Raw genomic sequence first — 15142 nt, 5'->3', positions numbered from 1 at the left:
TACGGGATTGTCCTATCAAGATTCAATCCGACAATCCCACAGCTGTGGCCTATAGCAATCACCAAGGGGGCACCAAAAGTCTCTCAGCGCAGAGAGAGATGAACCATATTGTAACTTGGGCAGAAAGGAATGTTCCGTGCCTATCGGCAGTCTTCATTCCAGAAGTAGAGAATTGGCAGGCGGACTACTTAAGTCGCCAGCAGTTATTCCCAGGGGAATGGTCTCTTCACAACGACATATTTTGGGCTCTTTGCAAAGATGGGGGACTCCGGACGTAGATCTTCTAGCGCCCAGGTTTAACATGAAGTTAGTCAACTTTGTGGCCAGAACAAGGGATCCACTCGCATGCGGAATGGATGCGTTGGTGACCCCATGGGATCAGTTCTCACTGATCTATGCGTTCCACCCCTATTCAGTTGCTGCCTCGACTTCTTTGCAGGATCAAGTTGGAAAGAAAGATGGTAATTCTGGTGGCACCAGCATGGCCCAGAAGGTCATGGTATGCAGAAATCGTAAAGATGGCAGTGTAGGACCCATGGTCCCTCCCACTACGGCCAGATCTGCTCTCACAGGGACCGATATTCCATTCTTCCTTAACGGCTTGGCTATTGAAACCCACATTCTGAAGAAACATGGGCTTTCCGGGTCCGTTATCTCTACCCTGATTAATGCAAGGAAGCCAGCTTCCAGAACTATAGAGTCTGGAGGGCTTATGTTTCCTGGTGTGAATCCAAGGGTTGACACCTTTGGAGATATATCATAGGCAGAATTCTTGCCTTTCTACAATTAGAGGTAGAAATGAAATTGGCCTTGAGTACTATTAAAGGCCAAGTCTCAGCTTTATCAGTCTTATTTCAAAGACCACTTGCTACTCATTCTTTAGTCCGGGTTTTATACAAGGGGTGATGTGGCTTAATCCGCCCGTCAGAATCTCCCTTGAACCCTTGGGACTTGAACTTAGTTTTGTCTGTGTTACAAAAACAGCCATTTGAACCAATACAACATATTCCCCTAGTCCTTCTGAAAAGGAAGTTGGTATTTTTGGTTGATATATCCTCAGCAAAGAGGGTTTCAGAATTGGCTGCTCTTTCTTGTAAAGAGCCATATTTGATTTGTCATGAGGACAGAGTGTTGTTACGCCCTCGTCCAGACTTTTGCCAAAAGTGGTTTCAGGTTTTCACCTGAACCAAGATATTGTCCTGCCATCGTTTTTTCCAAAACCATGTTCCAGGGAAGAAAAGTCACTGCATTGTCTTAATGTAGTGAGAGCAGTGAAAATTTATTTAAAGGCAACTGCTTAGACTCGTAAGACTGATGTCTTATTTATTCTGGCAGAGGGTCCTAAGAAAGGACAGGCAGCGTCGAAATCCACTGTCGCTAAGTGGATTCGGCAAGTGATAATTCAAACTTATGATTTAAGGGGTAAGATTCCCCCTTTTCAAGTTAGGGCGGTTAGTGCTTCTTGGGCAGTGCGTCATCAGGCCTAGATGGCTCAGATCTGTAAGGCCGCAACTTGGTCTTCAGTGCATATATTCACAACATTTTATCAGCTGGATGTAAGGAGGTATGAGGATATCGCCTTCGGGTGCAGTGTGCTGCAGGCAGCAGTATAGATCCTCAAGTTTGGGGGTACACTCCGGGTTGTCTCCCTCCCCTCAAGTAGCATTGTTATGGGACGTCCCATTAAGTAATTACTTAAGGCTCTGTGTCCCATGATATACAATAAAGAAAATAGGATTTTTTTAACAGCTTACCTATAAAATCCTTTTCTTGGAGTACATCATGGGACACAGAGGTCCCTCCCCTCTTTTTTGGTATTTAAGTATATTGCTTTGCTACAAAAACTGATGTGTTCCTGGAAGGAGGAGGGGTTATATAGGGAGTGAACTTCCTGGATTGGGTATAACCAGTGTCCATCACCTGAAGGTGGCCTATAACCCATTAAATAATTACCGAAGGCTCTGTGTCCCATGATGTACTCCAAGAAAAGGATTTTACAGGTAAGGTGTTATAAAAATCCTATTTTTGCCGGTGGAACGCCGCTTTAAAAGAGATGTATGTGGGGTTTTTTTTTTTGTTTTTTGTTTTTTAAGAATCATACTTGCCTAGGTGGATGCAGCATCTGTCCCCCTCTAACACTGAGAACCGACAGATCGCTCAGTTCTCACAGCTCCCTTAGCAGAGAGCTGGTGACTGTCAGTCAGCAGCTCTCTGCTTTGCCCCCCTGTGCTCACTGGAGCGCTGGGCTGTGGAGGGGGTGGGAGTGGCCATCTCAGGCTTTCAGCGGCTCGCTGAGAGGCTGAGCCGGGTGCTGGTCCAGGCATGTGGACGAATTCCTGACTTAATTGCCGCGATCTTGCCCGAGCCTAAACTGGCTCTGTGATGTCAGCCGACAGCGGACTTCAGCTGAACAAACTGCACTCCTGTGATGCACAGAAAAAGTACAACCAAACAAGCTTTGGCTGTACTTCTTTAAAAAATGTTTGCTTTTAACATTTGATTTTGGAGTGAATGAACTTTCCCAAGCAAAAAAAAATATTCATGGTTAGAAAGTCATTAAAGCGGAGCGCCGCCGAAAAATTTTTTTTTAAAAGTCAGCAGCTACAAATACTGCAGCTGCTGACTTTTAAAACATGGACACTTACCTGTCCAGGGCGCCCGCGATGTCGGCACCCGAGGCCGAAGCGTCTCTCCATCCTCGGGTGCTGCCGCCTCCATCTTCGGTAAGGGAATCAGGAAGTGAAGCCGTGCGGCTTCACTTCCCGGTTCCCTACTGCGCATGCGCGAGTCGCGCAGCGCAATACGGATGGTCCCTGCTGTCTCTGGGACCCGTGTGTTTCCCAGCAGACAGCGGGGGGGGAGCAGGAAGTGGCGTAAATAACCGCAGATTCTGCGGCTATCTATGCCGGAAGTGGGTACAGATACCTGTAATATACAGGTATCTGTACCCCCCTGAAAGGTGCCAACTGTGTCACCGGAGGGGGGGAGGAATCTGATGAGTGGAAGTTCCACTTTTGGGTGGAACTTCACTTTAATTTAAGAAATATTTCTGTCTTGTTCTCCTGTTCTTTTGAATCCTCTTGTCACTATGATCGAAAACAAATCGAACTGTGTTCTTAACCACTTCAATACAGGGCATTTTCACCCCCTTCCTGCCCAGGCCAATTTTCAGCTTTTAGCACTGTGACATTTTGAATGACAATTGCGCGGTCATGCAACACTGTACCCAAATTTTTATCATTTTTTTTCCCCCACAAATAGAGCTTTCTTTTGGTGGTATTTGATCACCTCTGCGGTTTTTATTTTTTGCGCTATAAACAGAAAAAGACAATTTTGAAAAAAACACAATATTTTTAACTTTTTGCTATAATAAATATCCCAATTAAAAAAAAAAAATGTTTTCCTCAGTTTAGGCCGATATGTATTTTTCTACATATTTTTGGTAAAAAAAAAAAATCGTTTGCGCAAAAGTTATAGCACCTACAAAATAGGGGATAGATTTATGGCATTTTTATCATTATTATTTTTTTGTTTACTAGTAATGGTGGTGATCTGCGATTTTTTTTTTTTTTTTTTTTTTTTTTTTTTTTATCGTGACTGTGACATTGCGGCGGACACATTGCACACTTTTGACACTATTTTGGGACCATTGACATTTATACAGCGATTAGTGCTATTAATATGCACCGATTACTGTGTAAATGTCACTGGCAGGGAAGGAGTTAACACTATGGGGCGATTAAGGGGTTAAATGTGTTACCTGTGGGGGGATGGGAATGACTAGGGGAGGAGACCGTTCGGTGTTCCTATATACTAGGAACACACGATCTGTCTCCTCTCCCCTGACAGGTCATGGATCTGTGTGTTTACACACACAGATCCACGTTCCTGCTCTGTCACCAGCAAACGCGGGTCCCCTGGCGGACATTGCGGCCGCCAGGCACGCGTATCGGCTCCTCGGTGACGTGGCGGGCGTGCGCGCAAGCCCCCTATACCTCCGGGAAGCCGAGGACATCATATGATGCCTGCCCAAGATGGGAGATCCCACCTGCGCACATCATATGTATGTGGGCATTGAAGTGATTAAAACTGAAAATTCTCATTGTCTATGGCCAGCTTTATTCTCTGTACTCTGTGTCTCTGCTGAACCAGCCAAATTTTGATCCATCTATGGCCGGGAACCATGAATGGCAACATGTACTGTGACATACTGAAGCCGAGCATGATCCCCCCTCCCTTTGGAGACTGGGCAGCAGGGCAGTATTCCAACATGATAACGACCCCAAACACGCCTCCAAGACGGACACTGCCTTGCTAAAGAAGCTGAGGGTAAAGGTGATGGACTGGCCAAGCATGTCTCCAGACCTTAACCTTATTGAGGGGCATACTCAAACGTGGAGGAGCGTAAGCTCTTTAACATCTACCAGCTCCATGATGTCGTCATGGAAGAGTGGAAGAGGACTTCAGTGGCAACCTGTGAAGCTCTGGTGAACTCCATGCCCAAGAGGGTTAAGGCAGTGCTGGAAAATAATGGTGGCCACACAAAATATTGACACTTTGGGCCCAATTTGGACATTTTCACTTAGGGGTGTACTCACTTTTGTTGCCAGGGGTTTAGACATTAGTGGCTGTGTGTTGAGTTATTTTGAGGGGACAGCAAATTTACACTGTTGTACACTCACTACTTTGTAGCAAAGTGTAATTTCTTTAGGGCACTTTCACACTGGGGCGGGCGGGCGTTGGCGGTAAAGCGCTGCTATTTTCAGCGGCGCTTTACCGTAGTTTTTGCGGCGATTTTCGGCCGCTAGTGGGGCACTTTTAACCCCCGCTAACGGCTGAAAAAGGGTTAAAAGCGCCGCTGCAGCTGCCCTTTGCTGGTACTTCAGCAGCGCTGCTTTCAATGGGCAGGGGCGCTGTAGGAGGGGTGTATACGCCGCTCCTACAGCACCTCAAAGATGCTGCTTGAAGGACTTTTTTGGGCGTCCAGCCAGCGCACCGCTCCAGTGTGAAAGTCCTCGGCCTATCACACTGGAGTGAGAGGAGAGGCGCTTTGCAGGCGCTATTTTTAGCGCTGTAGCGCCTGTAAAGCGCCTCAGTGTGAAAGTAGCCTAATGCCACGTACACACGATCGTAAATTTCGAAACACAAAAGACCGATGAGAGTTTTTCGTGGGAAAATGCGACCGTGTGTCTGCTCCATCGGTCTTTTTCAGAATTCCAGCCAGGAAAAGATTGAGAGCATGCTCTCAATTTTTTGGTCAGGAAAAGTTCCTATCCGAAAATGCGATCGTCTGTAGCAATTCCGACGTGCAAAATCCCTACACATGCTCGGAAACAATTCGACGCATGCTCGGAAGCATTGAACTTCATTTTCTCGGCTCATCGTAGTGTTGGCGGTCATAGTTTCAGCAAACTTTTGCGTGACTGTGTGTATGCAAGGCAAACTTGAGCGGAATCCCGTCGGAAAAGCCGTCATATCTTTTTCCGACAAGAAATCCGCTCTTGTGTATGCAGCATTAGTGTTGTCACATGAAAAGATATAATAAAATATTTACAAAATTGTGAGGGGTTTAATCACTTTTGTGAGATACTGTATGCATTGCTCTGTTATATCCAGTGTCCAGCTGGTAGTCGCTACAGCACCCGCTACTCATGAGCCTAGTGATCCAGGAATGTGTGTGATGGGAATATAGACAAGGCAGTAAGTGTAAGCTGTCTGCCAACATTATACGGCTAAGCAGTTTCACACTAACAGGAACAATCAGTGAGCTACCACAGCGCCCTGATAGTTGATTGAGAACTGCAAGCCGACAGTCGCAAAGGCTGTTGGTAGTTGTAGTCCATTCATTCACAGAACACCCGGACACTTTTTCTTTAGATTGACGCAGTGAGCAGAGGGAGAAGATTCCCGGATCGGGGGGGCGGTACATTTGTAACGTTACAAAAGGTGAACTCATCCTTTAAAAGGTACTATAATGGAGTATCAGGAGACAATATGAAATCAATAAATAAAGCTGCTCTTATGCCCTGTACACACGGTCATTGATCGGACATTCCGACAACAAAATCCATGGATTTTTTCCGACGGATGTTGGCTCAAACTTGTCTTGCATACACACGGTCACACAAAGTTGTCGGAAAATCCGATCGTTCTGAACGCAGTGACATAACACGTACGTTGGGACTATAAATGGGGCAGTGGCCAATAGCTTTCCTCTCTTAATTTATTCTGAGCATGCGTGGCACTTTGTGCGTCGGATTTGTGTACACACGATTGGAATTTCCGACAACGGATTTTGTTGTCGGAAAATTTTATAGCAAGCTCTCAAACTTTGTGTGTTGGAAATTCCTATGGAAAATGTGTGATGGTGCCTACACACGGTCGGAATTTCCGACAACAAGGTCCTATCACACATTTTCCATCGGAAAATCCTATCGTGTGTACAGGGCATAAGTGTTATGACTTGTGGCAACTTAGGGAATGGCTTTGTATGTTTTCCATTTGTCTTACTAGTTGATATTACTAGATGGTTAGAAACAGTTGCACTTTGCTGCCCACCCCTCATCAAAAATCCCAAAAACCATAAAGACATCAGATCCACTGCTATGATCTCTCTGGTGCTGTCTCTGTGTTTTGTGTAATATTCCCAAAGCAGCCAATGCATGAATTTGTGGTCTCCTTAGTTGAATATGAGCTTACTATACTTTTATTCTACAGGTCCTGGATGCACTTGACGAGCTGGGTGACTTTCTACGGCTAAAGTATTCAAGGCACCAAAGAGCAGACCGTACTGCGACATATGATGAGCCAAATGTTGAACTTGATGCATAACAAAATTGTTGCTGGATACCTTCCTTCCGTGGAACTCCCTGACTTTGGATCCCAAATGCAGCCCTGATTGAGTTCAATGTAGTACACTTTCTCCATGGTAATTCAGTCCTGCTGTGTGGAGTATATAGTATAGCAGTTTTCCAAGTTTGAAAGCTTCCTTGTATGCTTTATGGTAAATAATGTTAGCCATCGGCACAATGGTATATTGGCTAATGCTACAAAGAATTGTGTGTGTAAAGAATAATTCCAAACAACAGATTCTGGACAGCAGTAAAGCAGCACCATTGAAAGAGCCTGTTGGACATTTGGCTGAAATTTAGCAAATGGACTGAAATTGGCCATAGTGCAACATTTATCTGCACAGATGATAAACCGATAAATGCGGTGGTTTGTAAATAAAGCGTGCGAGGAAGAAATGCATTGACGGAAAATTGTAAAATCCTTTGTAACTCATTGTTTGGATAACAGCTGATTATTTTATCTAATGCAGCAGGAGAATGAAGACAGAGCTGTGCAGGCCAAGCTTTAGCACATTCAGATTGACATAATTTCTTTTCCTGTCATAAAACAAGGTGGGAGATTTATCTCAGGTGGTTATATGTAGAGGTGTCAGGACACAGGAGTCCTGATATCTCCAACTGGCTCCTGCTAGTGTAGACATGGGGGAAACAGTAGAAGTATGCACATCTCCAGTGTTTATTTGGCATGAACTTAAGACGTGTCTTCTTTTCATCCCGACTAACTATGGACTTAGTAAAACAACTTGAAAATTACAACATTCATCAAGACTGGTTTCACTAAACCTAACATAAGTTGGGTTTCCTACAAATATATATTGTAACTGTGTGCCATGTTCAGTTTTCGTAAGGTAATGTTCATTGAGAGCCTAGAAAAGTCAACATTTGGTTAGTGATAATTAAAATTGTTGAGCAAAAGTACTCTTGTCGACAGTATATGCTATAGCAAAAACAGAAGAAATGTGTCTTTATAGAAGAATATTTAAGTAGCAGCCAAATGAAAACGATTAAACTCCTAGGCTGGCCATACGTGGATCGAAATTTGGCTGGTTCAACAGGGACCAGACAAATTTTGATCCATCTATGGCCATTCCCATTTGAGAGGAGTAAATCTAGTGAACGACTCCCTTCGAAAGAGACTGCTGGTGTATTTTCATTCGATCAGCTCCTGCAGCCAATTGACTGCAATGCTGATCAGTGTATTCTGACAGCAGAGGAGTCCCACTGTCAGAATACAATAACACATGAGGGAGAATTCCTCCATCCACATTGACTGTGTGGTTAAGGTTATCTGTTCAGGTTTTTGGCTGATCGAAAAAAACAGAGTCATCTATAGCCATCTTTAAAGTCACTAAAATAAAACCAAAAAATTGCTGCTGGTATTAACTTCATTCACCTCTCTATGCATACCTTCAGCAGCTCCAAAAGCCTCTCATTACAGTTGAACACCAGCCCTTTGCTTGCGCCATCTTACCTCCTGAAAATACCTACGGGCCAGAGGGGCTGCCCATCATGATGATGGGGCCAGTAGAAATGTGCGGAGGTGGAAGGTAGCAGCAAGCTCTGACAGTACCTGTAGATGTTGGAGATTCGCCTGTCCAGCTGTAAACCCTCAGATTCAGCTGTAGTGGGAGGAATTTTGACATTGCTGTGGGTATATGCAGATACTTCTAGGTGGCTGCACTTTATATCTGCAGCAGGTTTTGCTTAGCAACCTAATCACATAAAGTCAAGCTGAAAGTATATATTTTTGTGTTTTTGGATGGTGAGAGATGGGGCAGTCTTAAGGTTACATTATGCTTTCTGAAGCCTAATCTATTAGGGCCAGTGTTGTTCTAGTAATCTTCTACTGTTTCCACCAGTCTTAACTAGGTATTAGAAGCCACTCCCTGACTTTAACCCTCAAGAATTATCTTTTGATAAATACTAGATCAATAACCTAAATCTCCGAAGAACATTGATAAACCATCCAGAAGTCAGTATCTCATGATTATTGAAAAGCTGGCCGAATATCAGAAGAGAATTCCATACAGACATTCTGAAACATTATTTGTCAGAGCGTTTAATCTTGCCATTGTTCAGTCAACTAATTTTAGTTTAAAAGCCCTTACCATTTAGTTCAGACCTGCTACTTGAATGGAATCCCAGGTGTATTAAACAGGTCTCTTTTGTGCCTAGAACAAGCACATCATAATATGTATGATTTTTCCTGAATGCAAACCCAATTTACCTGTAGAACTTTGTTCAAAAAAATTATTTTTGCATCATGCATGAATCCTGCAGTTTGCATGAATTTTCACAATATTAGGAAGGGGAAAAGACTTAAATCTGACCCTACTAACCATTAGAAAATGGCATGAAATTTCCAAAAAACTAAAATGTTTAAACTAAATTATATTGGTATATGGCCAACTTTGCATAGTAATTGGCTGGGAAGGTTTGCTGCTATTTGTCCTTCCACAGCACCTGAAGTTTTATCATTTATTTGCACTGTAGTACTTCTATGCAGATTAACTTGTGTACATAATAACTTTTGTAGAAAATGTTATTTGATGTTGTTTGATGCACTAGTAAAGACTACAAGCTGCTGTTTAGCTTAATTTATTGACAGCTCTCCATCGTCATCTTCTTCCTGATGACCAGTGTTGATGACAGATGTTCACTGGCTCCGTCATTGTCAAAGGCTAATTCTACCCAAAACTATTATTTCCGTTTTTGCAACTTTTATGGAGAGTGATCTATTTTTTTTCACCGTGGTAAAATGTATTTTTAATTTATTATACAGTGGGGAAAATAATTATTTGATCCCCTGCAGATTTTGTAAGTATACCTATTTACAAAGAAATGAAGGGTCTATCATTTTATCATAGGTGTATTTTAAATGATGGAGACAAAATATCAACCAAAAATTCAGAAAAAAACACATGATACAAATGTTATAAATTGGGTTGCAGTTCAGTGAGTAAAATAATTATTTGATCTCCAAGCAAAACATGACTTCGTACTTGGTGGAGAAACCCTTGTTGGCAAGCACAGAGGTAAAACCTTTCTTGTAGTTGGTGACCAGGTTTGCACACATCTCAGGAGGGATTTTGGTTCGCTCTTCTTTACAGATCTTCTCTAAATCCTTAAGGTTTCTTGGCTGTTGCTTAGCAACTCGACGTTTCAGCTCCCTCCATACATTTGCTATAGGATTAAGGTCTGGAGACTGGCCAGGCCACTCCATGACTTTAATGTGCTGCTTCTTGAGCCACTCCTTTGTTGCCTTTGCGGTATGTTTTGTGTCATTGTCATGCTGGAAGACTCATCCACGACTCATCTTCAATGTTCAGGGAATAAGGTTCTAATCCAAAATTTTACAATACATGGCCCCGTTCATTGGCCCCTCAATGCGGCAAAGTCTGCGTCTACCTTTAGCAGAGAAACAGCCCCAAAGCATAATGTTTCCACCTCCTTGCTTGACTGTAGGGATGGTGTTCTTAGAGTCAAAATTTAGCATTTTTCTTCCTCCAAACACAGCGAGTCGAGTTAATGCCAAAGAGCTTAATTTTGGTCTGATCTGACCACAGCACTTTCTACCAATTATTCTCTGAATCATTTAGATATTCATTGCCAAACTTCAGACGGGCCTGTACATGTGCCTTATTGAGGAGGGGGCCTTGAGGGCGCTGCAGGAATTCGATGCATGGTGGCGTATTGTGTTACCAATGGTTTGTTTGGTGACTGTGGTCCAAACTTCCTTGAGATCCTTCACAAGCCTCCTGTGTAATTCCAGGCTGACCCCTCAATTTTCTCATGATCATCCTTACCCCATGAGGCGAAAACTTGCATGGAGCTTCAGACCAAGGGTAATTAATAGTTATTTTGTATTTCTTCCATTCGCAAATAATCACTCTGACAGTTGTCTCCATCTCACAAGGCTTCTTGCTGATGGCCTTGTAGCCCATTCCAGCCTTGTGCAGGGCTACAGTCTTGTCCCTGAAGTGTTTTGACAGCTTTTTGGTCTTGCCCATGATGGTAAGATTTGAATGGAAGAAAGAGATTCTGTGGACAGGTGTCTTTTTTTATACATAATGAGTTGTCGTTGGGAGCACCCTCCTAAATTGACAGGACTAATCTGTGTACCACATGAGCACATACTTTAGCCAGTCTGTGGGAGCCAGAATTATTTTTGGTTGATAGAGGATCAAATACTTATTTTACTCACCGAACTGCAACTCAATTTATAGCATTTGTATTATGTGTTTTTGCTAGATGTTTGATTTTGTCTCTGCCATTAAAAATACACCTATGATAACAATTCTAGACCCTTCATTTCTTTGTAAGTGGGAAAACTTACAAACTCTGCAGGGTATCAAATATTTATTTTCCCCACCGTATAATGTATGTTGTTCATGTTCTATTATGAAGAATACAGGAGGAATTGGAACACAACTAGTATACTACTAGTAGCTGAAGACATTTCAATGTTCCCAAGAGATGTAAGAAGCCATTGGGTAGCCCAGACCACCAGACTCTCTCACATTTAACTATAATACCACTTTTCAGTGGGCAAACCTCCTAAATTTCCTTATAATGTTGCAATTTCTGTCTTTATGGTGTTGTATATGAATAGTCCTGTATAAGAAGACAGAAACTACAACAGAGGTCAGCTCAGACCACAAGACTCTTATTTATAACCATAAAACCACTTTTGCATATACAGCTCATACCACCAGACTTCTGTAAGAGGGCTGTACCATAGTAATACAAAACTGTGCATAATTTATTTATTGAAAGGGTTGTAAACCCTCTTTGTTTTAAAAAAAAATGTCATATTTACCTCCACTGTGCAGTTCGTTTTGCACAGACTGACCCCGATCCTCGACTTCTGGGGTCCCCCGGTGGCGCTGTTGGCTCCTCCCCGCATCGAGTATCCACGTTGGAGAAGGCTCTCCCAAGGTGGACACCCGTGTGCGGGCGCGCTCCCAAGTCCTGCATCTGTGTACATTCACACAGAATGCAGGACTCGGCCCTGCCCCCCGGCACCTGCGTCATTGGATTTGATTGACCGCAGTGGGAGCCAATGGCTGCGCTGCTATCAATCTATCCAATCAAGAGCCGAGACAACGGGCAGAAAGGAAAAGTGCGTCTCAGCCGAGGGTATGAACGGGCTCAGGTGAGTAAAATGGGGCAGCTACACAAGGGTTTACAAACCCTTTAACTTACAGGTCATTTAAATTTCACATGTTGGTAGAGTAACTCTTCTTGTTCTTTGCAGGTAAATCACGGATTCCAAGCAGAGGCAGTGTGCCATCATTGACTTCTTAATAAAGGAGGGGGTGCAGAATGTCCGACATCCACAGAAAGCTACAGAATGTTTACAGAGATAACTCCATTGACAAAAGTCACCAATGACAAGACATTGCTCTTGTCAATAGTGCCATCACTGTAAACATTCTGTAGTCTTCTGTGAATGTCAGACACCCTGCACCCCTCCTTTGTCACAAACCCAATGACAGCACATTGCTTCTGCTTGGAATCCATTATTTACCTGCAAAGAAAAAGAAGAGGAGTTACTAAAGAGAGTTACTCCATCAACATGTGAAATTTGAACGACCTATGTAAGTTAATATTTTTGGATTACTTTCAGTACAGCCCTTGCATATAGCTGCAATATCACTTAACTTAATGGACACGCCTCCTAAATGACCTTATTGCAATATTACAATATAATAATATATTGCAATGTCTTTTTTCTTATACTGGACTATTCATATGCCAGAAAGTTCATGAAAAATAGTTTTTGCTACACTCTTAGGATGCAAACATAACCGACACAGGAATTCTAAGCTGTAGTTTGTGATATCTAATTTTATGCAATCAGAATCCAACAGTTGCCAAATCAAAAAATGTCAAGGATTAGTATGACAAGCGTAGGGTACGTTTCATTATTTAATAATTAAAGCAGTCACTGCATAGGGACACCAAAGTAAAAACATGTGCCTTACCCTAACAAAAAGACATTTCAGCTTTAAGATATTTTTCTCTTAAACCATTTTATTATGACATTTCCAAAGAGGAGGAGCATAGCCAAGTATATCTTAGTTCTTTTTAAGCTCTTTTTATATTGTGAAACCAGATATTATTCAAATGTTTTTAAGTGCTTAATATTACATCTTTTTAATACACATTGAACAAGTTATTTTTGTTGTACAGCAAATAAATATTTTTAATACTAAAATCACACTAACCTCAAAATCTTTTTTTTTTTGTGTAATTACAGTATCTGGCTTAAAGGAATGTGTACTAAAGTTGTTATTATTATGGTTTTTTTTTAATTATACTTTTGTACAGTGTCTATTAAATTTTGGGAGCTGTAAACCCTAAAATGAACCTCTCTGATTTGCTTCATTTTGCTCTGTTAAATATACCAATGTGTTTTTTTTTTATATCTGTTCAGTAAATGCAAAATAGATATCAATCATTTAATCCAGCCAGATAAATTGTGAGCTGACAACTATCTAAGCTCTCTACATCTGTTGACTGTTAACATTTCCATTGTTTCCAGTTCTGTCAGTGGACTAGAAAACAGGGGGGGGGGGGGGGGGTTCTGTAGTCCTGTCCTTAAGTGACAATATTACTCCTCGTAGATATGGTATGGTTGGTAAGTATTCTGATACTTGGATGGGAAATGTGTAACTGGCAGGATCACAAGTGAAAATTAAGGAAAAAAAAGGCCTGCAAACATAATGCATGCAGTCAGCACATCTAACGAATGGTGCATGTGTGTGTGAGTGTGTGTATATGTGTGTATATATATATATATATATATATATATATATTATACTTTTTGTTCAGAATTGCTTCATTATTTAAACCTAGATCAGGCCAGATCAGACCAATAGAGACATTATATAAACCCAATAATTAAAACTCAAGCTTGACAAAATCCCATTGTTTAATCAATTTTTGTACAAAAAAATGTAGCGCTATTGTATCAAATGAACAAAAAAGGTGTATTGTTACATGCACAGAATGTGATGAAAAAAAGGGGAAAAAAGGAAGAAAAAAAATCTTTTCCCATAAAACACAAAATAAAGTCTCTGGTGGTCTTCAAGTGTCACTTATGTGCAATAATTATTCATAGTCCAATACTTGAATGAAACAATCCTGTTCACCACGTGAATAATCAATATGAAAAGCTAGTGTGGTGGGACCTCCACCCAGAATGAATGCAGGCTTACCAGAAGGGTTGGACTCATAAGAACATACACTCAGATAAGTAAGAAGGGCTTGTATTGCCAACAGGCAATGAAGGAGGACCTTTAAAGTAAATGGCAATGGAACTCCAGAGGCATCAAAACTTTAGGGGAACCTCTTCTGATAGGTAGTTGCCCGTCTCAGGAAGATGGCCCATATAAGATAAAAAGGAGCCACATAGCATAATTCCGTATGTAAAACACATTTATTGAAAAAAGGTAAAACACTTACATTTTTTGTAGTAAAAAAGCGCTTAGTATAAAATTATGGTGGCATTGGAGTCCAATTTTTGCCAAAAGAAATGTCCAATCAGATGCAGTCACTTTTTGGTATTCTGACAGCCACAGCTGCTGGTGTCTTGCCGAATAAGTTCCTTCGGCGGATAGGTTCCCCCCCTGTACTGCGCAGGCGCAGCGCCTGCGCAGTACGTACTACTGTCGGCCGCCGGAGATAGCCGAAGCTCAAAAGCTTCAACCAGCTGTACACGGCGCCTGCGCTCTGGGTCCAGGTTCCTTCCCCTCTATCCAAGTGGACCTAGAGGGGGAATCTAAAAGTGCCGAGCGTAGCGAGGCCGTGCCCGAAGCGTGGCGAGCGAAGCGAGCCCGCGAGGGGCCCTCTTACAGGCGCCGTGTACAGCTGATTTTCAGCTGTTCCGCTTCGGCTATTTCCGCCGGCTTCTACTGCGCATGCGCAGTAGAGGGGGGAACCAATCCGCCGAGCGGAACTTTCTCGGCAGAACACCGGCTCTCAGAATACATTAGCCGAGGGTGTGGCAATTCCTCCATACACCCTGCTTAGCTTGAATTCAGGAACCTGTGTGTATAGTGAGCTTTACCTCTTAATTTGATCTCCTTTTATTTTTGGAACCTCCTTTTTTTTTTTTTTTTTTTTCTTTGCTTCTGAATTTCACATCAAATGATTTTACTGTATGATCTTCTGTGTGCCTTAGGTATTGTCACCAAATGCTTGTTGAATGTTATCGTTGCTTAAGATGTTTGCCTTAGCTTCTAACTTTCTAAACGTTTCTGAAGATCAGATACATGTATTTGTAT

The 15142-nt window shown here is 42.2% G+C and overlaps 1 protein-coding gene across 1 annotated transcript in view; it reads left to right on the top strand.

Annotated features, from left to right (window-relative positions):
- Positions 1 to 13076, top strand: part of LOC141140773 (serine palmitoyltransferase 3-like) — a 224306-nt gene extending 211230 nt beyond the window's left edge. Inside the window, exon 12 of the mRNA XM_073628260.1 lies at positions 6718 to 13076. Coding sequence (XP_073484361.1) covers positions 6718 to 6831 — 114 coding nt within the window. The 3' untranslated portion in view covers positions 6832 to 13076. The remainder of the gene's footprint in view (positions 1 to 6717) is intronic.
- The last annotated feature ends 2066 nt before the right edge of the window (positions 13077 to 15142 follow it).

This window comes from Aquarana catesbeiana, linkage group LG04 (genome assembly GCF_042186555.1).
Source record: "Aquarana catesbeiana isolate 2022-GZ linkage group LG04, ASM4218655v1, whole genome shotgun sequence".
NCBI lineage: Eukaryota > Metazoa > Chordata > Amphibia > Anura > Ranidae > Aquarana > Aquarana catesbeiana.
Note: the sequence above shows the minus strand (reverse complement) of the source record. Positions and strands in the feature narration are given on the sequence as shown.